We start from the raw sequence: 23,852 nt of genomic DNA, 5'->3' as shown, positions 1-23,852 counted from the left end.
TGTTGAGTTGTAATGGCATATTATATCCTTTGTATTCTTATGTGGTTTTGTTGTAGATGATTTGCATACATTGCATTTTCTCTGTTATTGTGTAAATAACTGATTTTGCTTTACTTATTCAGCTAAAAGAATCCATAGAGGATGATATTCCATTACTCACAGGAAAGTTTAATTTCTCTTTAATGAAACAAAATCAAACCTCAGTCCCTCAAAATGCTGGGAGAAAGAATTTCATTTTTATTTCATGCATTTCTTCACTCTTTGAAAATCACATGTAAAAGACAAATTAAATCAAAACAGTAAGAACCCACTGAGAAACGTGGATTTATTTTCCTTTCTGAAAATACTAAACATGTGGGGTTTCAGTGGAAATACTTTTAGAAAATAACAGAGTCCTTCAAGGAAACTCTGGTTAAGTTGGCCTTACATTTTATGGCAAACAAAATCTTTGGCTAGGAAGCTGCCTACATCTATTCAGGCACCACTGGAAAGATAAAGCCCTAAAAAGTAAACAAAACAAGGGCCTTGGTAAACCCAGCTTGGAGTGGTGAATGAGACTGTCATAAGTTGACAGGAACAATTATGTTTCATACATTTTGCAAGGCTGTGTGGATGTCACATTAATTAGTCATTTGGCTGAATCCACTTAAGTGAGAGTCTCTGTCAAATCTCAGATTCCTGCTATCAGAAATAAAAATAACCCTGTTAGACCTAGATGACTGATGAAGCCCTCCCCTCCTCCTTTAAAAAAGCATGCACAGAAATATTTGAAAGGAAAAATGATAAAAAGAAATAAAATTACAGGGTTTAGGGAGAAATCATGCATATTTAATTTAAATTGAAGTCTGCTTTTCTCACATGAGAGTACCTAGAAAACATTGAGATCTTTGTGAACTTAACAGATGCACAATAATACAAATAATCTTTAATTATCAATCATGTGTCTGATGTGATATCTAGTTTGCACTGATTTGCACTATATAAATTTTGAGTGGCATCAACAGTGTTCCAAGTCTGAAACATGGGCAAGAAAGGCAGAATTAGCCTCAATATGTTGTGAAAATGTAGTTCAAAAAGCACGTTTCAGATCAGCTTGGAGTTTTGAACCATCTGCTCCATGAATATGAATATACTCACATTGCTTTTCTTTACATCAAAAGATATATATATCTTCATCACCTTCTTTTCAGCTTCTCCATAACATTAGAAAACAGATAAGCCTCATGAGCTTAGAGAACTATTCTTGCTGATTGCATTTCTACCCCAAGTAAGGAGCAGGCATTAAGAGAGACCTCAGAAAGACAGCAGCATGTCCAGAGAATTTACCAGCATGCTGTATATTAAAGAGGAAAAAATTGTCTGGATCGACACAGCCATATGTAGTTCTCATTAATCAAATGAGGACACTGATGTGCTCAGCACATTGAAAGAAAGAGATAAACATCCAGATGCTCCAAAATGCTGAGCTTTTGCTTACTGCTGCTTCAATACAGCTCCTTCCCCATCAGCTCTGAGCTGAGGGGCTGATTTTGCCCTACATGATTTGCATCCAGAAGTGTTTCTCTTCTTGCAAAGCACCAATTGCTTCTACCAGATCAAGTTGAAATACACAGGAAATGAGAAAATATCATATTAAAAACAATCAAAACAAATCCCAAACCATTTGGAGATTCTTTTCATGTTCTTAATACTGCTTTGAGGATGAACTGGTATCTATAAACTGGACTGCTCGATATTACTTATGGTATTCAAGTCAGTGTTGAATATTTGGAGCTTGCATTACAGCATGAATCCATCCGAGTAGTTTTTTCATTACAGGGATGGACTTTTTAAAAAGAATAAGCAGTTAATATGCTGTGCTGCAATATTCTCACATTCAGACAAATCTACAGATATGAAATTTAGGCAGAATTAATTAAAGGAACACAACCTCTGGTTTATGTTCAGACTGCAAGGATTTACACATCATTTCCTTTATAATTGTCACATTTTCCTGTACATAACCTCCAAGCTGTCTTTGAAAAGATCCCCATCTCTCAGCTATAATGTGATTACACATCTGTGGATAGTTCAGGGGAAACTTTGAACAGCCTTTTCCTATAATTTCTTTTCCAATAGCCTTTTCCAAGACATCCTTTCCCAATAACCTTTATATGCCATAGGTTATTTCTCATAGCTTGCTCTTTCCTATACTTTTGGTCCTTTTGTAGGGAGTCTTTGCCAGGAGATGAGAATTTTTATGTCTATACAACTGACTCAAGAGGGAAAAAACAAAACCAGCTGTGGATTACTTGAAAGCTCAGGTTACATGATGATGTTTTTTTCAAGGGAGAGTAGTTTAAGACGTGGTTTGTATGTAGGCTGTACACATAAAAATAAGGGATTATTTCCAGATTATTTCAGAAGCATTGTTAAGTATAAAAATTGAGTTTAACTTTCTTAGGGTACATTTAAAATTAATGTAGACTTCTGCATTTACTGTCTGACTTCTGCACAAAATTGTCAGCAGATAACTGTTCAAATTAACGTGTTTCAGGAATCATTTTATCTTCTGAAGGCCAGAATAAAAAATAATTATCCTGGTTATCAGCATGCAACTGGCCTTGCTGAGACAAATCTTGTTTCTCCCCATTGTGGGTTTCCATTTCCCATCCTGGCTGGATGAGCTTACGTGGATACCCTTTGGATACATTTTCAATTTAGCTGTTATCTGGAAAAAAAGCACAAGTGGGAGTCTTAGAAAATGGACTAGACTTAGCATTGCAGATTTGATTAAGCTGAAGAATTTGGCATTAAGATTGTATCTTGTAGAAGGCAATTCTTGGTTGTGGACTACATCTCTGCAAGAGATGTGTCCTCCAGATTTCAGTTCCACTCTACACGGACAAGGAAGAACAACGTGGCTTAGTCTGCAGCAGAACTTCTATACAGACTGAAGCTGTGCTTTGAAACTGTATATGGAAATATTAGATGATTTGTGGAGTTGTCTTACATACTGAGACACATTTTAGACAAGAAACATCACGTACCCCAGCCAATAATAGTATACCAGTAGAAATATCTCCTCTCTGGGAAAAAGGTTTCTACCAATAAAGTGAAAAGGTACAATCCCTCAATGAAAAGCCAGAAGTAGTTGGACATGACACAGTAGTGAAAAAACACCATCACCGCTTTGCATTCCACCTGCAAGGAATCAAGGAAAACAAAGTTATTTTCACGTTGTTTCTGCCTAGCAGACAGAGAAAATGCTTTCAACCTCTCCAGACCTCTTTAGTGGAGAGGCACACAGCTGGGACTGGTATTATACATTTTTAATAGCAAAGTTTTAAAAGCATGAGAAGAATGTGAGGTACCACTTAGAGTGCGAAGCTTGAAAGGACAGGTAGCCAATTTTACCAGTGGGACATGGCCAACAAGCATCTGGAGAAGGCTTGAGAATGTCTTATATTAGTGGGAGTTCACATTGTCAATGAATGCTAATTGCTAGATTTAAGCCCCCTTCCAGAGATTAAGTACAGAGAAGAAAAGAATCCAGTTGGGTAGTGAGAAACTGAAGGAAAGATGTGAAATGGCAGGACAATTGTGGAAAGCCCTGAGAGTTGGATCAGAAAGGATGCACCCTCCTGAGTGCAGTTGAGAATTGTACTTCCTTTGCCATTTGCTGGCGTTGTCACTCAGGGACAGAAAATGAAAGTAAGTGTAAAAAAAGCAGAGTGATTTACTGTAAAAAACCCAAACAATAGACGCTTTCATTCACTTACTGTGGTGAAAAGTAAAGAACAAATGAAAAAAAGAAAGAACTGGGGTTGTTTAACCTGGGGAAAAGGAGGCTGAGGGGAGACCTTACCACCCTCTACAACTACCTGAAAGGAGGGCGTAGGTCTCTCTTCCACCTAAAAGTGATAGGATGAGAGAAAACAGCCTCAAGTTGTGCCAGGGGAAGTTGAGATGGGATTTTAGGGACGAAAAAAAAAAAATTGTCACTGAAAGGATTATCAGTGACTGGAACAGGTTGCCCAGGGAAATGGTTGAGTCACCATCCCTGGAAGAATTTGAAAGACGTGTAGGTGTGGTGCTCAGGGATTAATGGTGGACTTGGCAGTGCTAGGTTAATGGCTGGACTCGATGCTCTTAAAGGTGTTTCACAACCTAAATGATTCTATGATTCTGTTTCTTCCCATGTTGCATCCCAGTGAGACATCATTAGTCCCACAAAAGTAGGACTTTTCACCAAATCAGAGCAGAAACAGTGCATAAACTGGAGCCTCCTGCCTGGGGCAGCGGGAGGCTGAAAATTTTGACTGGTTCCCTCTTACACTCCACCTTCTGCTACACATCTGCAACCAATATACTTAAGCCATCAGATCTTCAGCTTCTTCACAGCTCTACCAGGGCTGATTATCTGGTCATTAGATGGCTGATTTTAGCAGGTATTATTCCTCAAGTGTTTCCAAACAAAGAGGCAGATGCCACTATTAGAAGCTCGGTTTGAACAAACTTCAGCTCTAACACAGCTTCAGAATTAAAAGCAGAAACTAGTTTCAATGACAAAGATCAGTCTGACTAAGAAACTACACACCTGCACTTTCCTTCTGGAAGTGACTCATGGGGAATTTAGCTCATAACTTGGATGGATAAAGGAGCGCTCAGTTTGGGAACTGACTGTAATTCCATCATAATTACACTCAGTGAGCTGATTTTATCAAATCAAATACTAGCATTAAATGTGAAAGGGATTGGGATTTACATGTAATATGTAAATAAGTGCATCTGTGAAAGAGACTGCTTTCTGTGAATCCACACACTTCCAAGACAAACGTGTGGCTAATACTCATGAGTTTTTGAGAGTGTGACCATCAGGGGTATTTGTGTGTGTGGTATGTGTCTGAATGGTCACCTTTTCCTGTGACTCTGCCTGACATCCTGAAAAAATAAGGCTCTGGAGAAAAAAAATAGACCTTCAGATGAAGGAAATTGCTTGTGTCTGCTCTCATCCTACCTACAGCAGGTCTGTGAAAGGGAGAAACAACCTGAGTGGTGTCAGAAAACAAAACCTGTAGGCTTCTTCTGAAGGACAAACTGCTGGACACTAATGACATTGTGAGAAAATGCAATCCACAGTTTTGCAGTGAACCAGGAGAGAAGTTTACCACCAATTACCTTCTCTCCCACTAGCTTCTCTTCCAGGTTGGATGGAGCTTTGGATAACTTGGTCTAGTGGAGAGTGGCCCTGCCCATGGCAGGGGGTTGGAACTAGATGATCTTGGAATTCCCTTCCAACCCAAACCAGTTTGTGATTCTCAAATTGCTTAGACCTCAATCTCAGATTGCTGCCTGCTTCACTAATTTTTTGTTACCTCATGCTGGAAAAAAATAAGGAATAGGCTTTGGCTTTGGTTTTACTTACTGTTGAGATAAAACAGTGGTTTCCATCCTGTTCAGCATAAAGAACCCCATCTTTAATGAACACAGATATTGCACGTAGGATGAATGAAACAAAGAGATTCATGTGGATAAAATTTCGAGTGCAGTGAAGCTTCCTAGAGAGGAAAGAGCAAGGGAGAGGAAAAGAGGAAAAAAGATTACAAAAGACTTTTCTTTCATGGAAATAGCATGCTAGGCCTCTCTGCACACATCACCAGAGCTCCTAGAACTGTGGTAATAATAACAGCAATATCAAGAATGTGGATAATACTGACCCTAAGTGGAGGAGGGTCCTAAGAGGTCCTAAGAGGAGGATTTGGGGATTTTCCTGCAGAAGTATGCAGGGTAGCATAAAATAGACCCAGTCTAATGCAGCTTCTGCAGTTGTGTCTACAGTCTACTGAAATGTGACTACTGGGGTATGTTCAAGCTGGGGGAACAACTCTATTAAAGGGCTGTTTTCCTTTATCTTACCACATCTGGTAAGATAAAAGCTTAGACAGTATTTCAGCCAGATGATCTCCAGCCTCTTTCCTCCAGTGACTGAACAGCTCACTGCTCATGTCCTGACTCACCTGAAACGGCACAGGATAACCATGGCGGTGGTTAGGGAAACAAGAGAAGTGCTGTATCCCACCGTGTACAGAGCCTTCACAGATAGATAGTAGTAATCCTTGGGAGGCAAACAACAGACAGTTAAATGGTTCATCTACGGTCACATCTTCTTTACCCTGTCAACATGCAGGGGGAACCATATGCAGGATTTCTTTCTTGAGCAGCCTGGTTGCATTCATGGTTCCCCTGAGACCTCACTGACTATTAGAGCACTGGTCTGTGTTTGGCATACCCTTGGGTCTGCATACCATGAAGCTTTGTCAGTGAGCTAGCAAAGGCTGCTTACATTTATTTGACCACTGCAGCAAAACAAAAGTAGTTGGCTAAGGGATTCTTTAGTCAATAGGGGGAGAATTGAAGGATAACCCGTGGTAATTGAAGTTAGAAGCTGAATCAATAATAAACATTTGTATTCTGGAAATATTAAGGACTGGGCTAGGAAGGATTTAAATCTTGCTTATCACATTTTTGTGCTCATAAATATATAATTATTTTGTTCTCATCACCATCAAATCAGAACGTGACCAGAGGCTGGACAAAAAGCAGCCTGCTGCTCCCCCTGTTCATCTGTTTTTAATTATAAGATTCATTCCCACCTGGTTATCGGACTCTGTTTCATTTTCATCGAAGCCACAGGCATCATAATAATGAGGAAAAGGTTCAGACCAGCCATCTTCAGTGCAATTTCTGCTGATGTCCCCTATATTAAGCACAGTTGGGAATGTAACACTGCTGAAGCAAACCCCAGGACATTTCCTCCCTCCCCTTGGTACAAAACTAAATAAATCCCACAGCACCACTGAGGCTACCATTTACCTGGTTACCCACAGAGGACTTCTTGAATGGCATCTTGATAGTTTAATGACATATATAATGACCCAATCCTACAACAGGCACCTATGGAGGTTTACTACTACAGCTGGTCACCAGAGAGCCAGAAAGTTTTAACCATTATCGTCAGTGCCTTCAGGCCAATAAAGATCTCATTCCAAGTGAGTACCTAAACCAGCTAAACATCCTCTTGCCTTCAATGACTCTGAAAGGCATCTAGACAATACAGCTCTGGTGTAGACATCTACACTTCAGATGGCTAAAGGCTAGGTCCAGTGCTCAAATACAGTTAGGTAGTTTGTGCTATTTAAGATGATCTGTATACAAAGCATCTGCATGGGACCAGCAAGAAAACACAAAGCTAACAACTTTTTTTTGAGCAGCTGCTGGAAGCCAGGCAGGATACTGTAGAATATGTAAAATAATCATTATAAGTCTATGGTGAGGCAGCTGGACTGTTCTCCTGCAGTCACTCATTTATTGTCAAGGCTCTAGATTCACTAGGCTGTGATCTGAAAGTGAACTGGGAGAAGGGTCTGTAGGAAAAGGAAGCAAAGTGGGAATTTTTTCCCTGTCTGTGTGTCTGTAGCAGTATGTTCATTTACATCTCCAGGTGCCCAGTTTGTCTTCAGTTGATGATTTCAGACCTGTTTCAGAGTTTTTCTCATTCCTCTCCCAATATTTGTTCCAATCCCTGTTTATACCCTTGCTCCAAGCAAGAATTTGCAAAGAGGCTCAAAAATGGCTCAGGGGAAACCTCTTCCTCTGCCTCTCCTTTTACCTTACTCATTTGGTTAATCTCATATGTCAAGACTAGCTCCTAAATGGATTTCACTAACACAACCAAAAGGCCCACAACTTTATTGGGCCACAGGAGCTGGGGGTAGAAGAAGAAAGTGTCTCTGGACACTGGCTTCATTCCTGAGGCTGCCTAAGGTGGGCTGCCCACATGCTGCTCTTTTTAAGCACCATTACTCTTGTCAGAGCTCAATAACCTGGTTGAAAAATTAAGAGCTGGGCTGCTTATTCCTCTTCAGCATAACAGATTTTTTTTTCCATTTATCAAACTGTTTCAGATTTTAGGATCAGAGTTGTACCTTAACAAAAATTGATGGAAATTTACCAGGGTTTTTTGGTTGGGTTTTTTTTTTGGTGGGGGTGGTTTTCTTAATTAAGATCGTGCTGCTTTGCATTCTTAGAGCAGTTTATTCAAGTAGCTCATAACACCAGCAGTGACCTTATTTTTAGAGAATGTGTTTGCCGTCCATGCAGCAGAATATATCTATTTAATCACAGTGTTCATTTAAGAACATTGCATTACTTGGCAAATTTTGGTAAATTACTCCTGCACATTCATCCTCGGTTTTCTATGGAAAATAACCACTGAATCATGGTGTTGACTTTCCTCAATGCCATTTAGTAATTACTGTTAAGCAGGTAGATATAATTTATAACAACATACTTGCTAGATTGCAAGGTTCAATAGTGGAGGAATAAATTTTCATAATACTGCTAAAAGTAATGCACCAGAAAATGTGTCACCATAATTAGAGCTGATTAGAAAATAATATCTAAATGGCAGGAGAAAAAGCTTGGAGCTTCCTTTTTAACAGAGTTAAAATAAAAAGAGAAACATTTCATGGTTCCTTTTCTTACCTAGGGGAGACTGGGCTGTGCTTTCCGTCAGGTCATAATCACCTATAAAAGTGGAAATTTGGTATGAAATTGTTTTGATTGTGTTTTCTATTAGGACCCAAACTGGTCTCTGCGGAAATCAGTGAATAGTATCCAATTGATTTTTATTTGTTTGGATCAGGCCCAAAGGCATTAAATACTTGATTCTGTCTTTTCAGGAAGTAAAACCAGTTTTGCTTATGAGTTTAAATCAAAGCTGAACCTATACAATTAAAGAATCGCTACTGTAAGCAGTGATTACATAGCTAAAACCACGTACAGTCAAATTAGATCCAATTTTATTGTAAAATATATAAAAGTCAGTTGTTATATCTTTGGAAATTTACATTTATAATCCATAGATATTTAAATATTGTCAGTTTTTACAGAATTAATAAAATATCCATACAAGAATGACAAAGAACAATAATGAATTAATTTTAAGTAAGATTGTTTGGTTTTATGGTTTTAGGTTAGATTACAATTGTTTTCTAGAAACTTATTGGATTTGTACTTGCACTTTTTATTACAGATCTGAAATTAACTACATGACAGTCATGATATTCATTATCATAATAGTTGAGCCACAACTTTTCACTAGTCTGATCCTATCATGTGCTCTATGTAGAACTTCTGAGAACAGAGGTACGCAGGAGGTAGTGGACGTAACTGGTTCTTACCTGCATGGGTTTGCCCCATGTTATCTACTTCCCCACCTGAAATTAAAAGGAAAAAAAGCAATTAATTTGATCTTGATAATAAATTAATAAAAGGTGTGGATTTAGCAATGCCCAAAGAACTGCAAGAAAATCGTGTTTAAAACTTTCTTGAGTGCTGTATACTTATGGATGTAAAGTGCTTTTCAGAAGATGGTTGGTTACATTGCAATGTTAAATCTCTGGTTATGGAGTTTCATCAAACTCTAGGAAGGATATGAAAAAGAGATGAGGGGGCTCTTTAGTTTGGTGGGGTGTTTGGAGGGGTTTTTTGGGGGGAGGGGTGTTTGGTTGGTTATTTTGAGACGGGAGGGGTTGTGAAGTAAAGACAAACCCACAAATTCCCAAAATATTGGGCTAAAATCCATGCTGATTTGTATACTAAAATACAAAATGTCACAATGGGAAATCATAGAATTTTGGGCTTTAATTGAATTTTATTTCCTTTTTCTTTCTTTTGCCCTTCCAAAATAAAACTGCTAGGATGATCTCAAACCAACCTTCCACTCACCCTACTAAATATTTAAACCAGAGTTTATGAGTCAGAACTCACAAACCCTCATTGGATTTTGCCTCGAGCTGGGTGTTGGGAGGGATGCACAGAGAGGAGCTGCCTTAAACCACGGAGTGGTGCTGCTGCATCATGCACAGAGGTGCAGAGGAGCCTGACAAGCACACAGCTCTGACAGTGGCCCACCAACCAGTGAAACAGTATTTCCAATATTTCAGTAACCACTACAGCAGATTAAATGTACAGCTTAGCCTAGTTCTGTATTCCCCTGAAGTAACCATGGGGCTCCAGGTTGTTCTTTAACCCTGAACATATGGTCATATCTTAGCTACGGACTGGGAAAGGCATTCACCTACCTATATGACAGGGGTTTTATTAAAAGTGAAAATCTAAAGGTTGGGTTTGTTGCTATGGAAAGGGGAAAGAAAGCATCTAAGGAAACAAAAGTGTAAAGAAGATCTTTTCACCACAGATTAAAGTGCATTTATAATTTTATACTTTTTCAAAGTCCTTCTCATGCAATAATTTTAAATGCATTGATTTCTCATCTCTAAAATACATCTTTGATTTTCTAAGATTAAAGAACCCAGAGGATTTAGTGTGAACATGATGGTGGGAGTCTAGAAAATGAAGCTGAAGCAGCAGGTAGGCTGTGATGTGTCTTTGAACGGATGTGTTCAACACCAAACCTACACATTCAACCCACCAGTTACTCTGGAGGGCTAATCCTGAAAGCCATGATGAGAACATCCGTGGCCTCCCTGGCTTGTCTGCCTGACTCCAGCTGCCTTTAAGATTTCACATATAAGAATTCTTGGAAGTTTGCAAATAGGAGATGGCTGAAGTAATTCCAAAGAGAAGCCATCAATGCTTCGAGAAAACTTGCCCCTGTGAGAAGTATTCAACCTGCTTCATCAGACTAAGTAACCAGATGCTAAAGAAGTGGCTGTGGTCCAGATTCTGGCAGAATAACAGGGATGCCTCTGCAGAATATTTTGGACTGACCTATTTCCCTCCTGAGCCTGACAAAACCCAGGTTTATTAACAGTGATATATCTCAGATATAGATGCCTATAATAACAAAAGTCTGAATTCACTATACCAACTTTAGAACAACCTGTAGGAATTTTTACCCGTGGTTTTATTAGGCAGAGGATCAAAGAGCAAGGCACTGTTCCTTGTCTTTCATAGTCTGCTGACACTTAAAACAATAGCTTGTGATGGAACTGATTCCTCACATGAGGTCACTTCACTCAGTAGCCTGACCCACAGAAACAGGATAAGAAGAAGCTTCAAAGAACTTCCAAGAAACTTTTTGGCTAATAAAAATTCAGTTTTAATTTATCAGTTATACAGTGTGGCCTAACTCCTGAATTGTGATATTACAAACTTTCCAGAAATCTTGTTGGACAAAAACCAGGTCAATATTAAGTAGACTGAAGCTTGATGCTCCTGGTATCCCAGCACGTTACACAGATTGATCAGAAAAATATATTTAAAAAAAAAAAAGTTAGAAATTTAGCTATTTTATTCCCAGATTATAAAAAGGAAGAAATAAAATATACCATTATTCCTCTGTTAAATATGAGTGCTATTTGGTCACACTGATGTTAAAAAACTGGATTTTAGTTAATTTTGAATTTTGTGTTATCAGTAATAACAGTTAAAGCATTATAATTATGCAGCTTTGCAAACTGAAGGGGTGTTTCATATTTATATTTTTATATACCCAAATTATTATTGCTTTTAAACTGTGTTTGGACATTATGAAGGGATTCACATTTTCTATATAGGAGCAAACTTGTGTTCTACTAATACATTTTTCAACTTCTGAGCCCATGTTAACGTACTGAAGTAAGTTCCAGTACAATCTTTTTACTATGCAGGCTTTTAGGCTTGATCCATCAATGCAATTTTCACTAATAAGTTAAGTTACTGGTAAGTCAATTAAATTTACACTGAGCATTATACCCTGAATTACAATTACGAGTGCCTGGATAACATATACACATATACAATTATATTTGTGTGTGTGTGCATATATATAAATACACATATTTATATCTGTATCTATATAAAATTACACAATGAGGGAACATACAGCCACCATCTGGCTTTAAATTCCCGCATGCTACTGCTATGCCCTCCTCTCTGATGCCATATGTTTATGCACCCTGCACCAGAATATGGATGTTTACATGACAGATAATGGTGCCAATGGCTATGTTTGCTCACACAGATGAGAGTGTGATGGAGTTCATTCCTGTGCTTAACATTTCAGATGTCTGACATGTATAGGGACAATGCCTGAGCTTGAATTTGTGTTGGGGTTGGAAGAAGATCAGACATAGGGCAGTTCCTCTCATTTTTCAGTCTGTTACCCTGAAACACTATTTTTGTGGGATTTTTATTGGGTTCTTTTTCACCTGAGTGTCTTTCTGGCTTTAGAGAGACCTCAGTAAATTAATTCTGGTGTGAATGACATAGTGGGGAAGTTGTAGGGTACCTTGCTGCATAGGCTTTCATGTGAGTCCTCTAGTTGCCTTACTATTAAGACAAACAATAAGAAAATACTGCATCAGAATTCACTGATGAAGCAGAGAAAGCCCATCAAGATGATTATGCAAAAGGGTAAATTAAATAAATTATGGGCCTAGAAAGGAAGACTAAATAAAACATGCTTTTTATCTGCATTTTGACCAGAAGCCCATTTTTCAGGCTTTTAATTCAAGGATCACAGTTCATGACTTACATTGACACCTGTGCTTCTCACATGTAGTTAAATAACAGCACAGCCCAAAGCTTTTAAATAGGGCCTGAGAACACCGCATTTTTTATATCAATAATTGCTCACACCAGTCAATAAACTCCTGAGGTAGATAATGTTATCCTTGACAAAGGACAGTTTATCCAGTATGTTGACAGACAGTGGTATTCACTATTTGACCACACTGCATAGGTCTTTTTGAAGGTTTTTTGTCTTAGGGAAGCAAATCTTCTGTTAGTACTTAAACTGTCATTAATAATAAGACATTATTTGCAATACTACTTAGAGACCATAGAGAAGATCCATCAGAACATTGAATTATTGGTTCTGAAGACCAAACAGAGAAACAAAATACAGAAAATGTTGCTTTTTTTCTACTTTGTACATGAAGAAATGAAAGAGAAGGGGGGAAAAGTCAAAGGACATTGCCAAGGGCTACCCACAGAGTTAGTGGCAGAGATCCAGACCTTTCTTGCACATATATCAGCTTTTCTGCCTTGGTTTTCATTTGCTGAACCCCAGAATAACTACCTCCTCATAACACAACTACCTCCCCACTATCACCCAACAGATGAGATGTTTGATGCAAACAATTGTTGCTTCTGATTTAAAGCAAACCAGACAGGCAAAGCTAAAGCCAAGAAACAGCCTGGGTATGATCAGCCTCAGATCTCAGTGCAGCCTTTTAGATCGTCTCCTTCGTGCCAATTTCTGCTGGCTGCTTCTGTCAGCTGGCATGGTAACTGCTTCATCCCCCATAGGTTTGTTTATCTGAGCACAACTTGCATTATTTAACCCTTTTGTTCCAGCATTTGTCCCTTTTTAGTTGCAGGAAGCAAGGGGGGCAAATCAAAGGCTTCCAAAACTATTCTGTCCTGAAATGCCTTTCCCACACTTTTCCTTTACTCTTGTGTTTCCCCTGTCAGTATTACAGTCGAAGGGCTGGTCCCAGGTAAGCCTCCAAAAGGTTGGATTTTGACAAAGTTGAGATCAACATGCAAATCTCAAACTGGTTTTACCACACATTGATTCTCTCCCTTCAAAAAGCACAGACACCAGGGCAGGGAGAGGTTATGGAAAACATTTCCTAAGATCATTTCTTAACATCCAGCAATGTGGATAATGAGCTGGTTAGGCAGGAATCTGATACTTTCCTGGTTTATATAGCACTGATTAGAAGCTAACATTTAATTTATACATATGAAATAAATCGCGCCCGAGTCCGCAGCATCCACCACACTGGGTCTTTTTGCTCCCTTCCCTATCGCTGCACGCTGCTCTCACGCACCAGCAATCTGTTCAGCCGGCTGGCAGAGCTGCAGTCAGGAACAGCAGTCTACTAAGCAGCTTTTCTGGGGCTTTCTAAGCACAGCTACCTCTTGCACACTCTTCTGCCTGCTGCTTCTACAGTCCTCTGCCCCCTCCTGTACCTGGGCACGCATGATCCCCATATGCACATCACCCAACCTTGCTGATTCCTTCATTATGTCTTTTTTTTTTAGGGGGGAAAGAAGTGATCCAGAAATGGCTGCAAGGTCTTTACAATCTCATTAACAGGATCTGCAGAAAGTGGCGGCCAGGCAAGGTTACAGAGGACGTGGTGTTACAGGTTCAGTTTTAGTGTCTCCGGCTTCATGCCCCACAGACAATATATTAAACTACAGATTGAAAGCCAATAGCTCTCTTAGCATTTACTGCATGCTGCCGTCTGCCTGGTCAAAGAGATTTACGAGCACAGCGTTTGCACAGACAGTAAAAATATCAAGTGGTATTTTTATCTATATTTAGAAAACAGAAAAACTGAGGGAGAGGAAAATTAAGGATAAAATTAGGAGGCCTGGTTCATATTGAGATGTTTGAATAAGAACTGGTAGCTAAGGACATCTGAGGAACTCACCCTGTAGGGCAAAGTCATCCCATCTTATTTACCCACCTGAAAGAAACTTCATCTGTTTTTTAAGTGTCCTCCCATAAAGGGAAACGAGACTGGCACTTCCAGAGGGTGATCTGTTTTAGCCTTCTACCACAGGGTGAGGCAAAGCAGCTTCTGCAACATCTTTGTTACCCAGCGGTTTGTGCAAAGCGTTGCAGCTGAGGCAGCAATGGAACCGGTACACAAACCCTTTCTTCCTATATCTCAAACTGATTTCAAAGTACGTGGTTTAATTACAGAGAGAAAAGAAGTACCAGTGAATTGTGCCTGGAGCTCAGAGGAGAATCCCAATCAGGTCCCATATGGAGAACATAAAGGCCATAGTGTATGGGGCTGGCTGAAGCAGGGCTGATGCACAGATATGATCAATAACATGTGAGGGAGATTAAGACCTTCTTCTTTTCTTCCCTTCTTATCAAAGGGAATGAAACTAGCAGTGGGCTGAGGTCACCATAGCAACTGCTAGGCACCATCTAAACATATACTTTCTATGAGACTAGCTGTCACAGGAGCATCCATCAGAGTCCAAGATCAACACAAACACTACTGAAGCATCTCCTACCTCTGAAGAAGGCAAGGGTCATATTTCAGAGAAGATATTTTTCAAACAAGAAACACATAAAATAAGAAAGATTGTCCCATGGAGATTATCAATTATGAAATAAGTCCCAGAGAAGAAAGCATATTAAATCACTTGCTTAAAGGCAACGATGAATGTGTGCCAACACCTAAAATCTTGTAACCCACTGGAACTCCTTTCTCAGTTAAAGTGAAGAGTAGAAACAATAGAGCAAAGACTGCTAATAAAGGTTTCACCTGTTCAGGTTGCACCTACAGTGATACTTTGGTGTATTATCTTTGGCCTTCCAAGGGTTCTCCCAACCACTTACGAGCTCCCAGTATGTCCCAGCCATGCATGCTTTTGAGATGAGCTTTCAGAGCATATTGACAAAGGTCTTGAGCTGCATTATGTTTTTACCCCAGCCACTGCAGGACGTCATCTTGAAAAGGAAAAAGGACTTTGTCTCTATCTGAAAAGCTTTCAGTCATGTTGTATGTTTTCAGTATCAGGACCACAGAGCCCTACGTCCCCATAATTTGGTGTGAAAGACCATAAAATATCCTTTTCCTGTAAAAAAAGCATCTATGAGGCCTTAACTACTTGACTGGAAAAGTAGCTACAGCTACTAGTCTTTGATGGCAATATTTTCCTCCCCTTTCCCTCTGCATTGCAGATAGACTTTGTGATGCTGTGACCAAGAAGGCATGCTTAATTATAGCTTGTCCTCCTCACTTTGGAAAAGCTGAAGTAATCCCATGGTTTTATTGCCTGTGGAAAGCCTAAGGATGAAAGCCAGCAGGAAAGGACTTGTTATCTACTGAGCACTAATACTGGCAAGACTTTGTAGGTCTCTCATACCCCTTTTTATGTCGTGACTCTTTCTAAGACTTGCTGAGCATTAAACAACAAGTAACACATATAGGATCTGCAGAGAGCTTTGAAAGCTGCCCAAAACCTTTAGCTGGTACAAACCAGACACCCTCATGCTAAACTTGCTTCTCAAAGCTACATAAAATCTCATATACAGCGGAGGGTGAAACTGAGGTATGCCAAGAGTACTGGCTGATACAAAGACTGATTAAGCTCTGATGGCTCATTATTACTCCCATGATGGTCATGCTATGGGATGGATCATGCCTGTTTTTCAGAGACCACTCCTTGGTTCTGGTGTTTTCCTTCCCTCTTTTTTTGTGCAGGATGTTGAAATACCCACTGGGGGTGAGTTATAGTTGTAGAGAAATCCAGACATTTGCATTGATCTTTTTCCCTTGCCTATTTGACAGGCAAATGCAATTTCCAATTTCAGTCTGCTGCAATGCTGATCTTAATTTCAGCTGGTAGCAGAGAAATCTTGCATCCTCTACTTCAGTAGAAAATAAGTGCTCAATCTTCCAGATACATTTTGTTGTTTAGAAGCCCCTGATCTTTAACAGTCACTTTTTCTTTCTATTTAAAAAAATCAAGATGGAACCCATATTAACAGAAACTCTAACTTGCAAATATTTTCAACAGCTTTCACCCTGGGAAGACAATGACTTTTATTGTCTTTTCACACACTTGAGGAGTTACATGCCATTTTCACAGTGGTACCTAGTCAGCACTTAAAAACTTTTATCAGGACTATTTCCCCAGAAATGACAGAGAAAGGCTTTCCACATATAAACCTGTAGTCTCACTTCCCCTCTCATTAACTAGTCTCTTGTCATCCTGTTGTGTTTGATTCAGGATAACACCTAAACTCAGACAGGAGTAAAAAGCCACAGATAGCTTCCCAAATCCAATTAACCCTGCATTCAAAAAAACCCCTGCCCACCTCTGATATCTCTCCTGCAGTATATATAAGGCTTCATGTTCTTGGACAAAGTACTTGAGTGTCAACCAGTGTTTTTGGTGGGATCAGCAATTGTAACTATTTTTAATTTCTCTTTCTCAGTGACAATAAAACTTGCTGGCTGAGCAGTGAAGTCATATAACTTCCAGACTAGCAGCAATAAACACTCCAGTTCAAAAATGTGAGCATAAGATATAATTCCCTCTTAACTCTATAATGCCTGGATACATTCTTCATTCTAGGACCCTTTAATTGTGGTATCAACATAGGATGTGCTATGTGTTTGGTAAAAAATACATATTTTCTCTGTCTTACATAGTAACCCATGCTTTGTACTAGTGGTCTTTTGGGTGTGGCAGGTAGTCTCCTAGACTGAGAACTAGATAAACATTCTGGGTTGCTGGAAGATTCAGTAAGAGCTAATCATACTTGTTTTTTGGATTTCTGAATGAGTGTTTTCTCAATGTGGAGCATATGGCAATGCTAGGAAACTGCCTGTTATCATTCCTATTTGTTTATACTGCAAATCAAAGATCTAAAAATATGCTCGTTTTTGATCAGGCCATTGGGTTCCTTTCAATGGCCCATCTGAGTAATGTGTCTTTATAGGTTCAAGGATATTTCATCTACACAAGATAAAGAAAGAAAAGCACAGACTTGGCTTCTGTAGATTTCCACTGTCAGGCAGTATCACTTCTGTCTGGAAAAAAAAAAAGAGGAATAAAGAAAAAAAGAGAGAAGATTTTCCAGCTGAGAATACAGATGACCATGTTGGAGCCATCTCTAGGTGTTGCTATCTCATATTGAAATGCAACATTGCAGCTCCAATATACTTCTCTTTTTTATCCATTGCAAAGATACCTTAGAATGCTTTAAATGTGCTCCATTCTAGACTGGATTTCTCTGGAGCTCTCACTGGGAAGGCACTGGAGAAAGCTTGATATGCAACAGTGACAGCATGGAAGCTATAGCTATAAAATTGTGAACTGATGGGTATGGATCAAAGAAATGACTACTGAAGAGGAAAAGAAATTAATATTTAGGAAGCCTCCAGAAGGAAAGCCACTGTAAATCCCTAACCTTAACTAGATTAGAAAAGACTCAGGAGTGAATATGGGTGTGGGGTTTTTTTGTTCATGTGAGAGATTTTGAGAATGATCTTTTTGTTGACAGCCTGCCTCTGAAAGGAAATGAGAAATCTTGGTGATTTTGGAGGAGCAGAGAGGTGAAATGCAATTTTATAGGGAAGGATCACCAAGCATGGGATTTAACATTAGATTTTCTGCATGACATTGACAGCAGTTCAATTGTCACTCCTGGGTTCAACTGCAGTGAAGGTCAGAGCAAAGTATACTTTCAAATTAAAAACCGTGACAGCTGGTATTTTTAGCTAAATCCATGGATAATTTTTCAACAAAGCATCTCTCCAGGTGACAGTTTAGTTGGTTAATTTTTGTTTTGTGGTCTCTTTCTTCTTTTCTTTTTTCTATTTCCTTTTTTTTTTCCTCATTTTACTGCCTATGGAAATCAGACATCCAAGTCAAGGCAGCCACAAAAGCCCCCTCCAGTGGGCTCATCTCAAGTTAAGCATTTGAGAAGTCAGAGGAAACATCATCTGCAAATACCCATTACTTTGCATTAAGCCAACTGGAATCCATAGGAAGAATTCAGATTTACACATAGAACTTTCGGATATACAAATCCAAGTCAGAGAACTCCTGCCCCCTCTTTAACACTTCATATGGTTTGTCTGCTTATACAAGCAGCTGTACCTACGGGGGCTTCAGCACTTCACAGGACTAACTTTTTTGAAGTATAATTTCAAGTGACTGCTACTGTCTGTAAAAGTAATTGCTATGGTCATATAATTTTTCTCTATTAAGAATGAATATGCTCCTAATAAATATTGTTGTCAGTGCCTGCATAGGCACGTATTCTAGAAACATAGCAGCAGACAAAGGATACTATAACAATCTATAAAATGTGATTAGCCATGTCTTAGAAACATTTCAGTTATCTAATAATCCTTTATTTAAGGAACCATCATAAAATGTGACTTTTTTCATTAAGCCCTCATTGAAACCAGTACACTTGGCTAATTAAAATTAACAACGATGATAGCGAAAACTCATGCTGATTCACCCAGAAGAGTGATTATGGATGTAGATATTTCAACCTTGGGGTCACTAGTGCAAGTCCAGCTGGTTCTGTAGAGATTTCAAACTACTCCAGATTAAATGTTTATTTGTTTATCTAATGAATTATGAATCTTGGTTTTGTTCCTACTGAACAGATGTCCAAAAACCCCTCAAACCCAGCATTACAAGAGGTAACAGCTGTCACTTTTGTTAGTGATCCTGTAAGGAGATAAAGCAAGCAGGACATATGTTTGCACTGGATGGTCTATTCCTCCCCTTGGGTCATGCTATCACCCAGCTACAGGTTCAAATGTGAAGTAGAGTATGCAGACAGGTCAGGAAGTACTAGGTAAATAATTAAAAAAATATTATTCCAGACCTTTATTTTACATAGATTTAGTTATAGTAGGGCTTTTCATTTTATAAAATTACATTTTTTATTTTTCTAAACTAATTCTTTACCATTAAGAGGGAACAAGTTAGTTAAGTGCTGGAATAGACTGTATTGAGCTACCCTGGTCTTTGAGGAGGGAGATGGCTTAGATAATTTCTCAAGAGCCCTCCTAGCCTTAATTACTTCAGAAATGATAGCACTGTAGAGAAGAAATTTCATGGGTAAGAGGGAAAAGGCACCATATTTGTGTGGGTTATAAATAGAAATACCAGGGGCATGCCTTGAAATCAAGAACAGTTAAAAGGTCCATGGCAGAGGTGTGCAGACAAATTTCCTGTGCTGTAGATGTGCATGGCATCGCTCCCCATAGTATCAAACTAGCAATATCTCTGAGCATTGCATTCAAGACAGGCAAGGGAAGAGAGAAAAGTGTGATGTTATGTTACCATGTGTTAACATGCTGTAGCTTAAGGGTATGTAGGGGGTGTAGATTGCAAGCTACGGAAAAGGAGGGGGTCCTAATGGCAATGTGGACAGATGCTGTGTGAGCAGCAGGCTTCCTGCAGTTGTATCAGAAGATAACCATGTATCAGCCATCTGTTGATCCACAATAAACAGCATTTAAGTATTTTGCCTGCAGGCTGTAAGCATCACTGATAACTGGAGAGTGAAAACTTTTGATTGAGTTCAAATTCTGTGCAAAAGGATGACCAGACTTGGTTTGATAATCAGGCTGAATGACCAGTATCCAACAAAAATGATTAAAAAGTCATGAAGAATAAAAAAAAAAAAAACCAAAAATCCCCCAAACCAAACCAAAACAACAACAAAAAACCCAACAAAAAATCCAGCCCCCCCCAAAAAAAAAATCCCTGAAAGATGTAAAACTATTTCCTAATCTATGCTGGATAAAAACCTGTTTCCTGCTCCATTATCACTAAACATGGATGGCTCTGTAAGTGCCATCATACCCACTGAGTCAACACTGAACCAATATTACAGTGGTAAAGATGATGTTTAATTACACTGGCTATAATTAAAGCATGTAGAATTACAGTAGTAATTATATTTTCATGCTTGATAATTTAAAGAGGGACTTATCTTTCCCTGTTTAAAAATTAGGTGCCTAGTTTAAGTGAATCGCCCTTCTGGTTGCTGGGTAAAGAGAGGTATCTCCAAGGTATGATTCACCTCATGTCTCTTGGAAAAAGTTAAACTGTCTTTGGTGGGTATCCTTCTCTCCACTGACTACAGATGGAATCGAGAGGACATGTATAGAGAAAGTGCTCATGTTTCATATGGGTAAATTTAGGTGAGGCATTAATAACCCTTAAATTCTTCTCCATTCCACAAGAACACTGGCACTTGCTTCAGTGTCTAGGTGGGTTTAGATGGATGTATTTAAAGGTGAGGATTTCAGTGCTCTTGGAGATGTGTACACCATCTCTCACAAATTGTGCTCTGCATGTGGCAATGCAGGAAAGGTGGATTTTGGACTCAAAACTATATATTAATAATTAATTGGTAAAATAATCTTTAGGAAAAAGGATCCCAGGGGAAAATTATGAATTTGTTCCTGGAAGAACAGTGCTAATTAAGTGATCTGCAGTAGCCTAGATGGGTGCTGGCAGAAGATGAACAAAAACGTGTTAATTATCAGCAAAGAATTGTTCCTTGCACACACTGATGGGAGGAGGACTTAGGGTCTCTCAATCATTCAGGTGGGAAGATAATATCAGGAAATCATGTAAAAAAAAATAAAAGGAATTTCAAGAGAACCTCTAATCACATTATATCTGCTGTGAGCTATTTAATAGTTATTTCCTCCTGTCCATACATTCTCATTTTTACCTGGCAAATTTTCACGCATTTTAAAGGTTTTAAAAAATCTAGAAAGGACAAAGGTGTTTTGATATCATGTAGGTTGCACAAAGACTATTCCTATTAAAAAGTACTTGCTAATATTAATAACTAGGTCAAATAGTATTACCACTATTAAGGTAGGTTCTCTGTTTAATAATGGCTCATTTGGGAACAGCAACCTTATTGTATAAGGATTGAAGTTGGGGATTAACAGGGTTTGGTTGCCCAACATGGTGAGTGCACGGGACTTTTTGTCCAAGATTAAAGTGGTAGGGAAAAGAGAGAAAAGAAAAAAATGCACCAGCCTAGCTAACCATCTGAGATACATTTTGCAAGACAAGGGACAACTCTCTTAGGCACCAGTTCACACTGGGAGTGGAAACAGCACAAATTTCTGAGCCTTTAGTTGCTTGCTTTGCTGCTTGTATCAGCTCCAAGGGCCAGTAGGATGGTGACATCTCATATCTACAGACCACAAACCAAACCCTTTGCTATTCAAGACCGAAACACAGTTTCAGGTGTCATTGATTTCAGTGGAGACAAAAGGGCAGAACATCCCCTTTAGAGCTGGTGATACCTTCATGGTCTGCACATAAACATCTCGGGTTTTTACAGTATCTTTTCAAACTGAAGCCCAACTCCAAACCATGGCGAGTTTTTAATACCCCCTTATACCAAGTAGCTAAGTGAGGTTTTACACACATGCTGGCCACAGAGCTTTACCCAACAGAAGCAAAGAACAAGAGAAAATACTTTACCATCTTCAGAGATGATAAATCTGAACAGCGCAGGGCACTTGACAAAGACAATTTCACCAACACTTGCAGGTTTCCAGCATGTAATATTGTCCCACATTCCTGGGCAACCTATAGAAGGGAAGAAGAGATAAAATACATTAGTTGTGGAAAACCATTCCTTTCTTGACACTGCTATTGTACTTTATAGTTTGTTTTTTCTTCTATCCACAAAAATGTCCTTGTTTAGAATAATAAACATTATCATTTTTCAATAAACTTTCCTTGGAATAAAATAATTCTAATTCATGGGAATGGCATAAAATATGTAGTTGTATGGCACAACAATAACCAGACTCTACCCTGGCAGAAGATCACATCTCTTAGTCCTGGTTAAATCACTCCAGCATGCACCAGAAACAATTCTTCCCTTGAGCATGAGATCTATCACCATCTGTCTTTTAGTATCCCTTAGCTCTCATTCAGTATTGCTGAATTAAATCTTTAGGCATCTTTGATTTCAATGTGATAACATTTTGTTTTCTCTAATCATTGTCCAAGGTTGGGTACTGCCACATTTTGGAACCTGACCCAAGGAAATGGCTGGGAACTGAAAAACAGATTCTGTTTCGCTCTACAGCCAGTTTTGTGGATATGTGAGGGAAGCTCACTTCTTTCACCTTCATTGTCTTAAAAAATATTGGCAATAGAAATGTCATCCATTAGCAAAGAACTGTCATAAATGTCATAATATCATTTGCTATCGTTACTGCAGCCTTTGCTATAGAGAATATAAACTCAAAGTGTCAAAAGGACCATTTTGACCTCTAAGGATTTCTTAGAATCATTGAATAGTTTGGGTTGGGAGGGACTTTGATGGTCATCTAGTCCAACCCTCTTTTGGTAAGCAGGGACATCGTCAACCAGTTATGTTGCTCAGAGCCCTGTCCAGACTAAACTTGAATATTTCCAGAGATAAGTTTTTCTTGCATAAGCTAAACACAGAATCATGTCTCTAACAGCTGTCAGATTGGGCTTCAGGTAACAAGCTTTGAATTAAATATCTGAGTGGTAACGAACAAACCTCCTGTTACAAGCATGCAGAAAGAGGAGGTGATGAGATTGTGGGTAACAGGTGTCTTCTCTTAGGATACTGAAAAAATTCAGGTCCTGTGTGTTATTGAGATAGAATAAAGAAGCTCACCTCCCGCTTCTTTCTGATCACTGTGTCAAAGGCATGGCAAACTAGGACTAGCTAGCTAGCAGCTAGCTACTCCTGTATTTCTGTAAGCCACCAACTTACAAGTTCATAACCTAGAAGATATCCAGTGTACAGAAAAACTCAGAAAAATCTCTCAAATTTCCTACAAACGTCTGAAAAAAAATCACTTAGCAAAGGAATCTCCAATAGGAATCATCTTCTACCTCAGCAGAAAAAGAAAGTACAACTATATCTAAATAACTCTGCTACTTGTTTGTATTTGATGTTGAGATTGAGTGTATAATCTTACCAACAGTGAAAAGCCACAAGTTCCATGATTTTGTAAGTGGTTTTCTGTTGATACACTCTGCCTCTGACTATGTGCCAAGAAAAATAAGATCTTCAGCAAAAGCTGATAATATTTTAAAGCGTCATACTTCCAGCCTGGCACAAGTACAATATAATGAGGTTTGGGGGATCAACTTGTAAAAACAGTGTGGGCTTTTATCAACTACATGATAGCCACAAATTTCCCTCAGTGAGGAATGGATGCTCATAGGACTAGACAGCTTCAGTGGCAGGGAATCAAGCCCTGTGTTTCTTGTAAAATATAAGCTGTATACTACCACTTGTGGCAGATAGGGAAGTTCTGAGTGAT

At 38.9% G+C, this 23,852-nt stretch overlaps 1 protein-coding gene across 2 annotated transcripts in view; it reads right to left on the bottom strand.

The window, feature by feature from the left end:
- ADCYAP1R1 (ADCYAP receptor type I) overlaps nucleotides 1-23,852 on the bottom strand; it is a gene marked incomplete at both ends in the record, with an annotated part of 106,866 nt that overhangs the window by 32,040 nt on the left and 50,974 nt on the right. For both annotated transcript variants that reach the window (XM_084280389.1, XM_084280390.1), the window contains 7 exons: nucleotides 3,030-3,183; nucleotides 5,408-5,540; nucleotides 6,000-6,097; nucleotides 6,636-6,739; nucleotides 8,527-8,568; nucleotides 9,225-9,260; nucleotides 22,018-22,125. In XM_084280389.1, the coding sequence (XP_084136515.1) occupies nucleotides 3,030-3,183; nucleotides 5,408-5,540; nucleotides 6,000-6,097; nucleotides 6,636-6,739; nucleotides 8,527-8,568; nucleotides 9,225-9,260; nucleotides 22,018-22,125 (675 nt within the window). The remainder of the gene's footprint in view (nucleotides 1-3,029; nucleotides 3,184-5,407; nucleotides 5,541-5,999; nucleotides 6,098-6,635; nucleotides 6,740-8,526; nucleotides 8,569-9,224; nucleotides 9,261-22,017; nucleotides 22,126-23,852) is intronic.

Source organism: Gallinula chloropus (assembly GCF_964237585.1).
Source record: "Gallinula chloropus genome assembly, chromosome: 2".
Classification (NCBI taxonomy): Eukaryota; Metazoa; Chordata; class Aves; order Gruiformes; family Rallidae; genus Gallinula; species Gallinula chloropus.
Note: the sequence above shows the minus strand (reverse complement) of the source record. Positions and strands in the feature narration are given on the sequence as shown.